This window comes from Agelaius tricolor, unplaced genomic scaffold (assembly GCF_023055355.1).
Source record: "Agelaius tricolor isolate 1412-34295 unplaced genomic scaffold, bAgeTri1.0.p SCAF_4, whole genome shotgun sequence".
NCBI classification, from domain to species: Eukaryota; Metazoa; Chordata; class Aves; order Passeriformes; family Icteridae; genus Agelaius; species Agelaius tricolor.
In genome coordinates this window covers 55,821,992-55,832,492 of record NW_027269264.1, presented here as the reverse complement: position 1 = coordinate 55,832,492, position 10,501 = coordinate 55,821,992, and the positions used below count along the sequence as shown (strand labels likewise).

The 10,501-nt window shown below is 43.5% G+C and overlaps 1 protein-coding gene across 1 annotated transcript in view; it reads left to right on the top strand.

Annotated features, from left to right (window-relative positions):
- The first annotated feature begins 67 nt into the window (after positions 1 to 67).
- LOXHD1 (lipoxygenase homology PLAT domains 1) overlaps positions 68 to 10,501 on the top strand; it is an 85,058-nt gene continuing 74,624 nt past the window's right edge. Inside the window, exons 1-5 of the mRNA XM_071425814.1 lie at positions 68 to 4,536; positions 5,369 to 5,565; positions 5,895 to 6,087; positions 6,912 to 7,072; positions 9,840 to 10,137. Coding sequence (XP_071281915.1) covers positions 5,548 to 5,565; positions 5,895 to 6,087; positions 6,912 to 7,072; positions 9,840 to 10,137 — 670 coding nt within the window. The 5' untranslated portion in view covers positions 68 to 4,536; positions 5,369 to 5,547. The remainder of the gene's footprint in view (positions 4,537 to 5,368; positions 5,566 to 5,894; positions 6,088 to 6,911; positions 7,073 to 9,839; positions 10,138 to 10,501) is intronic.

Genomic DNA, 10,501 nt, shown 5'->3' with positions numbered 1-10,501 from the left:
CAAGGGAGCCAGCAGAGATAAAGAGAAGCTAAGCGGATTAATTGTGAGTTTATGTCAGATTCAGGAAGAGCATCGAGAAATAACGACTCCCAGGCCTGTGCTTTCAACTGTTTAAACAGTTGGCTTAGAGTCAGTGATTTTTAAAGTGGTCATTTGATCCATGCTTGCAAGAAGTAAATGCAGGTTACTTCCCCAGGCATTATTTGCAGAATTACTAGTACATCACTTGGATGCAGTACTACTCCTCCCTTATGACCACAAGGCATTATAATATCCATGCTTTTAGGAGCTGAATACTGAATTATTCAGTAGCATCACTAAACAGTTTATACCTTGTAGTACCTGGTGTGGTTTAGGTACAGTGATGATGAATACTGCTGCAAAGCTCAAAATTAAGGGAGTTCAACTTTTGCCCCAGAAATGGAGCCAAACTTTTTTGAAGATCAGAACTGAGTTTTTCTGGTGTCATTTTCTCCTCAAAGCTCTCTGGAAGTCCAGGAATGGACTACCTGACAGGCTCTAAACCAGCCTATTTTTTATAATATTTATATCCCAGACAGAAATGAATTTTCAATCAGACAAAGTCGTGAGTTCGTGATAGGATAGAATTTTACATGCTATAAATCATTACAACTCCACTGAAATCTTCTGTGATACATCATTAATTTTTTTTCTAAGCATACGGCCCCCACCATCCTAATTTGTCTCCAGCATAAGCATAAGAGAACTTTGTTAATCCTCTGAAGAACAACAGACCACAAATGGGATGATGCACTAGGAGACTCCTGCAAAAGAACATTTATTCAATCAAATGCCAAAAATGTTCATCATACAAAGGAGCCAGAGAAACCTCCTTTTCTTGCCTAAAAATAAACTGAGATGTCTATCTCTTTTTACACATTTTTGTATATAGGTTATATTTAAAGGCACGCACAAATACATATGTGCCTCTGAATCCAATGGATGTGCCAATCATTCTAATTGCACTCAAGCTGGGTTTCAAATGCTATAAATGATGTCATATTGTATTTTTTCCAGTGGTCACCTGCATCTCTGATCCTCTAGAAATTCTGAAGTGGCTTTCATGTCATATTTCTGTCCTCTTTGAGTTATATTGGTCATAAAGCATCTCTTTAAACCAAGGATGTGACACAGGACATGGCTACACCCTTGTAAAATCCACAGTGGCATGTCAATTACATTCACTGAATTCATATAGAGCTCTGATAAAAAAAAAGATTTTGACATGCCTTTTGTACCAGGGATATGATGGCACTGCACTGAAATATTCTATTTTCTGCAGCCAGATGTGTCAATCCATTTGTGTTTGGGGTAAGACTATAAACCCCTGGTTTCAATCTGCTGCTCAGTGATATGCTGTTGGAATTACACTGAAGTGAAATTAGGATATTGATGCATATGTAATGAAAGGAAGGGATGCAGGGCATTGCTCATCCAAATATTCCCTCTGTCACTAATCTTCTCCAGAAAATAGTGCTGCTGCCACTCCTGGCTGTTCTCTTGGCTGAAACAGCACAAGGAGCTTTAAAGCCATTTCTGCTGATAAATCTCCCTCTCCCTCCTCCAGCAACCTCCCTCTTCCTCTTCCAGTCCAAGATATGCTCCTTCCCTTGCCATCACTATCTACCAACACTGGCAGAGGGAATTTCTTTATCTCAGGGTGCGTTCTGCATTTATGATTTGCTTTTCTCCTCTGTCCTCACTGCTGAAGCAGTTAGCATTTGCTGTGCTGCACACAGAGATCTGTTTCTTGTGGGAGGTATTTTTATCCTGCCACCTCAGTGCAGGAGAGATTCACTCAGATTTATCCCAGATACCCCTAAAATGTCAGCAATGGCAAAGGTGACAGAAAACAGCAGCATGTCCACTGGCAACAGAAACAGCAGCTTGTGGGGCACAAAAAAGAGAAGGAAAAGAGTAGGAAAAGTGGAGGAAAAGTGTGTCTACCTCGTGAGCTTCTGCCTTCCTGAAGGCCATGCTGAGTTCAGTGGTCCTGGGGTGGTGGCTTGAATTTTGTGGGTCCTCCCAGTTAACATCCATATACACAGAAGCATCTTGACTTTTGGGATGACGTGATCCCCTAGCCATTGGATACCTGTCCAAGGATTTGAATCCTCAGCCAGCATCAAGAGCTGCATAAGACAAAGGTATTAAGGACCAGTTTTAACAGGTAAAATAACCCCATCCCACCCCAGCCCCAAACTATCAGTAAAGGCTTCCTTTCTTAAGGCAGAGTGATGTCTTAGCATGCTCTTATTGCAGTCTACCCTTGCTCAATTCTTGTCATCAGTTTCATGGTTTTCCCCACGGATTTTTTCTGCCCCTCTATCCCACTACCCCCCTCCGCCTCCTCTGAGGCCCAACACCACATCAGATGCCCTCACGTGTTGCTCGTGTGATCATCACATGTCCATGTGTTCTTCATCTTCATGCTGACCACCCGAGCTTTTAGCCCTGCACAAGGGCACTGCACAAGGCCACCTGCTTTACTGAGAGAAAGGGAAGAATTTGGGCGGAGTGCCCACCCAACAACCTCCCAAAACTTAGAGGGAAGCTGGGGCTGGAGATGCGTGTCTGTGTGGTGGGACTCCTGTGCACCCCTTTTGCATGAGAACACTGCTGCTTGTGCTTCCAGCCTGGCTCTAGCTCATGTTTGGATTTCTTTCCTGGTGCTGGGTTGTTTTTTGGGTTTTTTTTTTTTGCACGGTTTCTTTGTGCTTATTGTTTTCCCCTGGGTGGTAGGAGAGGGGAGAAGATTGAAAATGTAATATTCCTTCAGATGAATGAAGTGGAGACATACCACCCTGGGTCTTCCAAAATATCCGGTCCAGCTGGTGATGGCTTTAAGCTGTGCTGGCTTTTTACCAGCGAGGTGCCTTAGGTTTGATCCAGCTTTCAGCAGCTCTCTTTGTTCATGTCCCCAAGTCCTGGTTCTGAGGGTCGTTTTCGGGTTTCCATACATGCTGACTCACTGTCAAAGTCAAAGAGGAAAACTTCCATGGGAGGTGAGCTCCCCTCCTTTTTGGCACACGGGTCAGCCAAGGACAATGTGTGTGTCACAGCAACACCATGGGAAGCTCACAGGGCACATGGGCTCCATGTGTTTGGGCAGTGTGGTCACCTTTAAAAAGAAACAGTTTCTGGGGATTTGTTTTTACTCCTTCTGCTTCAGGAGCCATTTAAATACTCTGCATGACCCAGCAGAGAGTGCTCATTTGTCCTTTTCTCGCCCCTGCTGCTTTGAAGCAGTATTTTTAGCTGCTGCAGATAGATGTGCACCTGGGAACAATGAGCATTCTGGGAACTGCTCCTGCTCTCACAGCACCACTGTGGGAAACCTGACCCCAAACAGATGCTTACAGGAATATACTGAGTGCTGCAGCAGCCTGAGTGGGGCCAGGAAAGCGACAAACCTCTGCCAGGGCCCTGACTGCTGCCATGCAGTGGTTGCTGTAGGGCACATGATGGGGTTGAGGCTGTGAATCCTTTACCCTGAGGCTGAAGGAGCAGCTCTGAAGGTTGCCAGGCTAGCAGGTAGTTCCCCTCTGTTTTGGGAGGGGACTTTTAGAGGGGGACTGAAGAGGAAACTTTTGGAAAGGGCATGTCGTGGTAGGATAAGGCAGAAATTATTTTAAGCTGAAGGAGGGCAGAGAGATTAGATATTAAGAAGAAATTCTTTACTATCAGGGTGGTGAGGCCCTGGCACAGGTTGCCCAGAGAAGCTGTGGCTGCCCCATCCCTGAAGTGTTCAAGCTCAGGTTGGATGGGGCTTGGAGCCCCCTGGGATAGGGGAAGGTCCCTGCCCATGGCAGGCAGTTGGAACTGGGTGGTCTTCAGGGTCCCTTCCAACCCAAACCATTCTATGATTATATGATTTTCCTTTCAGATTTTTTTCCCTTTGAGGTCATGCTACAGTTTGCTTTGTGCCCCCACCAGCTCCTCTTCTCAATTAGTCTAGTTGTATCTTTAGAGTTAAGAAACTTTGCAAATCCTTCCTTTTTGCTGGTGCCAGCTGCCTGCACATACCCAGCCCTGAAAATGGGAATAACACAATTCATCCCCTCCCTTCAGCAGTAGAGGCTGCAAGTCTTTCTGGTCAATGAAGGTCAAATCTTTCAGGACACTAAGACTGCCTGTTCACAGGGATAACTTGTGGTTGTGGAGTTTGTGCTTTTCAGACAGATGGACATCACAGCAGATGCTTATCTACTGCGAGCAGAGCTCTCATGGTCCCTCTTCTTGGGAAAATGGAGATTTAAAATGTGGCTGCCGTATGGTCTGGTCAAGTCCCTGCAAAGATAACAGAAATACAGAGCCCTCTAAAAATATCTTTTTGACTGTAGTGTGGATATGGGCTATGTGTGAAGCCAGCGTGGATTTCGAAAGGTCTAACAGGTGCTAATTATTCAAAGATAACTTACTTCTGTTTGTAAACCAGATGGCTTGACAAAAATGAGGACGATGGTCAGATTGTCCGAGAATTAGTGCCTGCTGGGGAGTCACCACTGCTAAAAAGTGAGTTTAGCTTGGAAAAAAGGTCTGGGTTTGAGTTGTACATGGATGTGTTTATTTGCTTTATTCTTCTTAAAAATTCTTGTCAGTTCCCAGTAAATCTACTGGGCCTTTTTTGCCATTCTTATGCAAGAAGCTGCAGTAGGTCATGCTGAGAGAAATGCCTCTGACTCTTAAATTCTAGTTTATGAATGGGAAAATAACATAATTGCCACATTATATAGGTAGAAAGAAAAGGTTTTTAAAGTTGTGATTTGTTTAAGAACTGCTTTCTTGTATATCTTTCTTTGAAGGATCTTGAATTGCCACTGTTTTAGTAGAGTAAATGCCATCAAATAACGGCATTCTCTGAAGAAAATCACCAAAAATATTATATTGCCCTTTTCTGGAGAACCAGGGCTCCAATCCTACAATTTTCCTTAGAAAATGGTGCTTGCACAGTGCAGGTTGTTGTGTTTAAAAAAAATAAATAAAAAGAAGGTCAAAGTTATTGAATTAAATTGTTAAGTATAAAAATGGTGAAATAATCCCATTTGCCTAAGTGCATTTCTATGCCTTGGGTAATCATCAAACAGTGGGAGGGAGGCATACAGAATGTTTTATGCTTACCAGTGTACCTACTGGATCTCTTCTTTTTTTGGTGAGTAACTCCAAAGTGTGACAGCTTCTCCAGCGTGGCCCTAAGATTCTGGATGCATGAATGGAGGGCAAGGTCCTTTCTGTGTCTGTATCTGGAGGCTTCCTCCCCTGTCAGCTGTTAGAAGCCAATTGCCTGGCTGGGCACTGGCAGTGCCACTCACCTGTCTGTGTTTTGTGCATCAATCTTTCTCTCCAGATGTCAGTTATCACATCAGTGTGAAGACAGGAGATATCCCTGGTGCCAGCTCAGATTCCAGGGTTTTCATCAAACTCTACGGTGAAAAAGCAGACTCCAGCAAAGAGTTTCTCTTAGTCTCTGATAATGATCTAGGCAATTATTTTGAACGTGGTCGAGTGGATGAGTTTACTCTAGATATGATGGATATTGGAAAGGTAAGAATCAATTGCAGGTGGCTCTATACTTTGTGCAAGTGCCTGAATTCAGGAGCAAAATAATACTCCATATTGAAGGTGATGAAAGAGCCTTTGACATTCACACTGGGAATTAAGAGACACATTTTACATAGATTTTACACCAGTGTATTGTGTATGCTGGCATGCAAGGAGTGTTTTAAGTCTGCAGTGAAATACATATATAAACTATTTACACAAACACGGTGGAAGAGCACCGTGCCAGGGTAAGGAGACTGTTTAACATTAAGCAAATTCCATTGTGTTGGGTTTTTCCCTGCCCTCTGGGTTTTTGTTTGCTTTTTCCCAAGATCAACCGAATTCTGATTGGGCACGATAACGTGGGTCTGCGGTCCGGCTGGTTCCTGGCCAGTGTCCAGATCACAGTTCCAGTCCAGGGAAGGCAGTACATGTTCCCCTGCAACCGGTGGCTTGACAAGGATGAGGCCGATGGCAGGGTGGAGGTGGAGGTCTACCCAAGTGAGATTTTGCCTATTGAGAAATGTAAGAGAACACGTGCTGCTTTGAAGCTAGGGCTAAATGTGCATTGCTCCCATCCTTCAGGGCAAGGTCACCACTGTCTTAGACATTAAAACCAAAAAATCACCATTCCTATGGGCTTATATTTGTGAGAAAAGTAAAATATTCTCCTCATGTTTTCTGAAAGAGTTGGAAAAACATTACAGAGATTTTCATCTCCATTTCCTGAGACCATATGAAAAATTTACACCCTGGGCAGCACAACACAGCACAAGACAATGTGCTTCTTCACTGCAATATCAGTGGGTTCTTCTTTTTTCTACATTTATCTGCCCCAGTCCTTTTTTCTCTTTATGCACCAGCACATATCCCACCCTGCCTTTATTACCCTGTTTCCTGGAAAGGAGAAGCTGTTTGATAACTAAGTGCCAAATGCCTACTGGCCACTTGACTTTATCAGTAGACCCATTTTCTTTTAAGACCACAGTTAAAATTTGCTGTTGGGTCCTAAGAAAGAATGCTGTGGTTTTCCCCTGCTCTCTGTAACTCCCTCCCTTGCACTGTATTAAGGAGACCATTCAACCACTCTATAGTTAGTCCTGAAACAAAATTCCCTTTTAAGGCCCTGTTTTGCACCCCCCTGACACTGGCTAACACTTGTAAAAGGAAAACTATTAGGTTAGTCCTCAGTGAAGAGTTCTGTTATCTCACATTTAGTTTGGATAAGAGCAAATGGTCGGCTACGTGGACATTTGTTAAGACAAGGTAATTTAATTTCAAACCTGAGCCCCCAGGAATGTTGTTATCTGAGTTTCTCTGCTGATTTAATTGCTTTATTTTTGGACCAGTGATAAACTATGAGGTGTCTGTAGTCACTGGAGACGTGCGAGCCGCAGGCACCAACGCCAAAGTCTTCATGCAGATTTATGGTGAGACTGGCAAAACGGAATTGATCATCTTGGAAAACAGATCCAACAACTTTGAAAGGGGAGCCACAGATATCTTCAAGGTATGATGGAGGCTGTCACTGCCACTTCTAAAATGGGAAAGAAATTATCAGCCAAAGTTGAGACATCAATAGAGTAACTGCCCAAATATTAAAAAAAAAAAAAAAAAAAAAAGACTTTTCAAGAAAATTGCAGGTCTGGCAGTATCTACTGTCCTCTGTCTATAGTTTTGGAAGGCTTTTTTGGAAGGCATTTCTTTATGGGGTTTTGTGTTTTGTCAAGGGACTTACATCTTCTGAGGGGCTGCTAGCAAAGGTCATTGAAATTTATGATCTAATAGCACCATTTGTTTATATTTACTTTCAAAAGGATCTCAAAAGACTTCAAACTTTGAGCCTGGCCACGTGCTATTGCCAATTCTCATTGTGTAGCTGGGGGAAAAAGAAAACACTCTTTGTATGAGAATAGAAGGAATCCCAGGCTTGCCTGTGGTCACACACACCATTAACTATGGGTACAGATGTCAGCCCTGCAGAGGTTTGCAGCTGTAATTCCTGAGAATGTGTGAATGCCTAATGGATTTTACAGTGCCTGTAACACTGTACAGGCAGGCAGGCACTGCACAGCCCCGACATTCAATGTGCACAGCTCAGTCCTCCAGGTATCAGGCTGGTCAGAATTCAGAGCTTTTTAAAAATTCAGGTTTATACTGCAGAGCCCACACCTCTTTCCGAGAAGCCCAGCAGCAAAGGGAGTGTTTAGAGGGGTGAGGAACCTCCAACAAAACTCTAGGGAGTGAGCCAGGTGTTGGATAATCCAGCAAGATAATCCTGGGTTGATGAGGCTGCCCAGCAAGTGTGGATCACAACATGGTCAGGACCCTGTCCTTTGGGACCAATGTTCTCTTCTGCCTTGTTAGCTTGGGGTTTCTGCCCAGAGGAACCACGGTTTGCAGGACACGAATGGTCCTAGCACCTGCCCTGATGTGGGATCAGAGCAAAGACAGGGTGCTCTGTCAGAGCCACATCCTTCTGTGGGGAAGGAGAGACCAACATCTGGACAGTGAAGCAGAGAGTGCAGGTGGGAGCAGGATTTAAGGCACATCTGCCACATGTGCTCACAGCACAAGACTTGGCACAGCAGTGCCTAGGTATTCCTGAGAATTTGCAGCCCCACAGAGGCTGGATCCATCTCAGCACAGTTAAGCTTGCAGCTAATTGCTGAAGCTCCCCTGAATCATCAAGACTGGGATATCCTTCCTGCTGTCAGTGGCCAAATGGAGGTGCCTTTATCCACAGCTTCACCAGTTTTGTACTGTGTATTTTCGAGATCAGTTCACCTCCTCCTGCCTCATTTTCTTGCTTTACCGAATGGAGTTACTGATGTTTATCTATTTTTAATGAGTTTTTGGGGATTTGAAATGACTAGTACCTTATAAATGTTTGCTTTTTAAAAATTCTCTATAGTTTTAAGATTAGGTTTCTCTGATTTTAAAGGAAATAAGCTTTCTAAAATTTATGAGTAAGAGCTATTAGCCAATATAAGATTTATAATAAAGCCATATGTACAGTGTTCTGTTTACATAGCTTTGCTTATATCCTCTCTCTGATATTTATTGCCAGATTTGAAAATTATGCCCATTTCTGTGATTTTTTTATAAGCACACAAGGCAGAAGCTCCAGAGCATTAATAACTAGATCGTCTATCTCTTTCACTATATGAATGTTTACAAAAAGACACAGGCAAAAATAAGATTCTGTGAGCTATGTGATAATAGGAAATGCCATCAGTCATGGACAAGGCATGCAGGATGATTACAGTAAATCTAAGAGTAAATCTTAGAAGGAAAGATACATTCTTTATGTAAGGAAAGATACATTCTTTATGTCAGGACAGCGGGATCAATTTCAGTTTTCTGATAAGCATCTTCTGTGCAATTGATTTTGTTTTAATCTACAAAACGTTTCTAGACTAAAACCTTACATGCCAAGTGCCAGATTTCAGCCTGAAGCAAAAGTTTGCAAGTTTTATAACATAAACACTGCATAACAGCATAAGCGATCATCAGAAACAAGTCATGGGTTGTTGAAGGATTGTGTGGAGTAAAATCTTCTATCCAACTTCATTAGGTAGTAATCCAGACAGATAATCTAAACCAAGAAGGTTTTGTGTCTGCTGTGCTGACTAGAGGGATGTAAATCTTCTTACTGATCAGCCTTCTGCCACTGAAGCACTGTAACCACCAGTGATTGTATCCTCTCTGCTCACCAGAAAAGTGAGAAAATACTTCTCTAATTTTGCAGATGAGAAGGAGGGAGAAGGGCACTCCAAACCCACAGTCTGTGTCAGAGATTGTGTTATGAGTTAACTGCCTTTTCACTACACCATTATTGCTTCTTGCTGGGTTCATATCCTGTGCTGAGTATGAAAGGCACCTTATTATTAATTTTCAAAATTCCTCATGTGCTGAGAATCTGTAAAAACCTGGTGTGGTATTATCATATATTCATCTTTAGCAACAACACAGAGACAATGCAGGTGAGGAGAGCAATGAGGAAGTAGGGAGCCCAATAAATATGGATTTAGCTCCTCTCCTCACCATGGCTGCTCTGAATGTCTTCAGCTTAATCCATTCAGATGAGATTTGGTGATGGGAAGTATGAAATAGTAAAGCAGGAAGGAAAATGTAAACTTGCATTAGGATATTGTTCTTCTCCTTGCTTAGATATTTTGTGTGACAGAGGCTGTGCTTCTCCTTTTTAAGAATGCACTTTATGAAATTAAGACTGTCTTCTATCCCTCTGGGTGCTGACTTTCCCTGGGTGGCAGAGAGAGGCTGCAGATGTTGGCAAGATTTACAAGATCCGGATAGGCCACGACGGGACAGGCATTGGGGATGGCTGGTTCCTGGAGAGCGTCACGCTGAAGCGCCTGGCCACCAAAGCAAAGGGGTCGGATGAAAGCACGAAGAAGAAGAAGAAGTCTGATGAGAAGAAAGAGGAGGAGAACAAGGAGGAAGAAGGAATGGATGTCTATACGTTTGTGGCACACCGCTGGCTGGCTAAGGATGAAGGGGACAAGGAGCTCGTGGTGGAGCTGGTGCCTGATGGAGAATCTGACCTGGAGGGTAAATACCACAGGGAATGTGTGTGTGTGTGGGTGTGGGTGTGTGTGTGAGTGTGGGTGTGGATGTGTGTATCCAGCCTCTGCATGAAGGATGATAACAACACTTGGCAGGACCATTTATCCTCCAAAACCACCCCGTTGCCCCAGGCATGCACTGGATCTGTGGTGGGTCAAGCTAGGGAGGAAGAGGATGAACTAAGGAAGAGGGTAAACTAAGGGAGAGCATGGAGGAGACAGCCTGAAATTGGGATATCCTAAAGGACTTCCATAGGATTCATCAAAGGTCATCTGGGGCACTTGGATCAAGAGTCCCAGAGGGTCCCACTGCAGCTGAGAATTTAGCAAGATGTAACTGTTGTTATGGC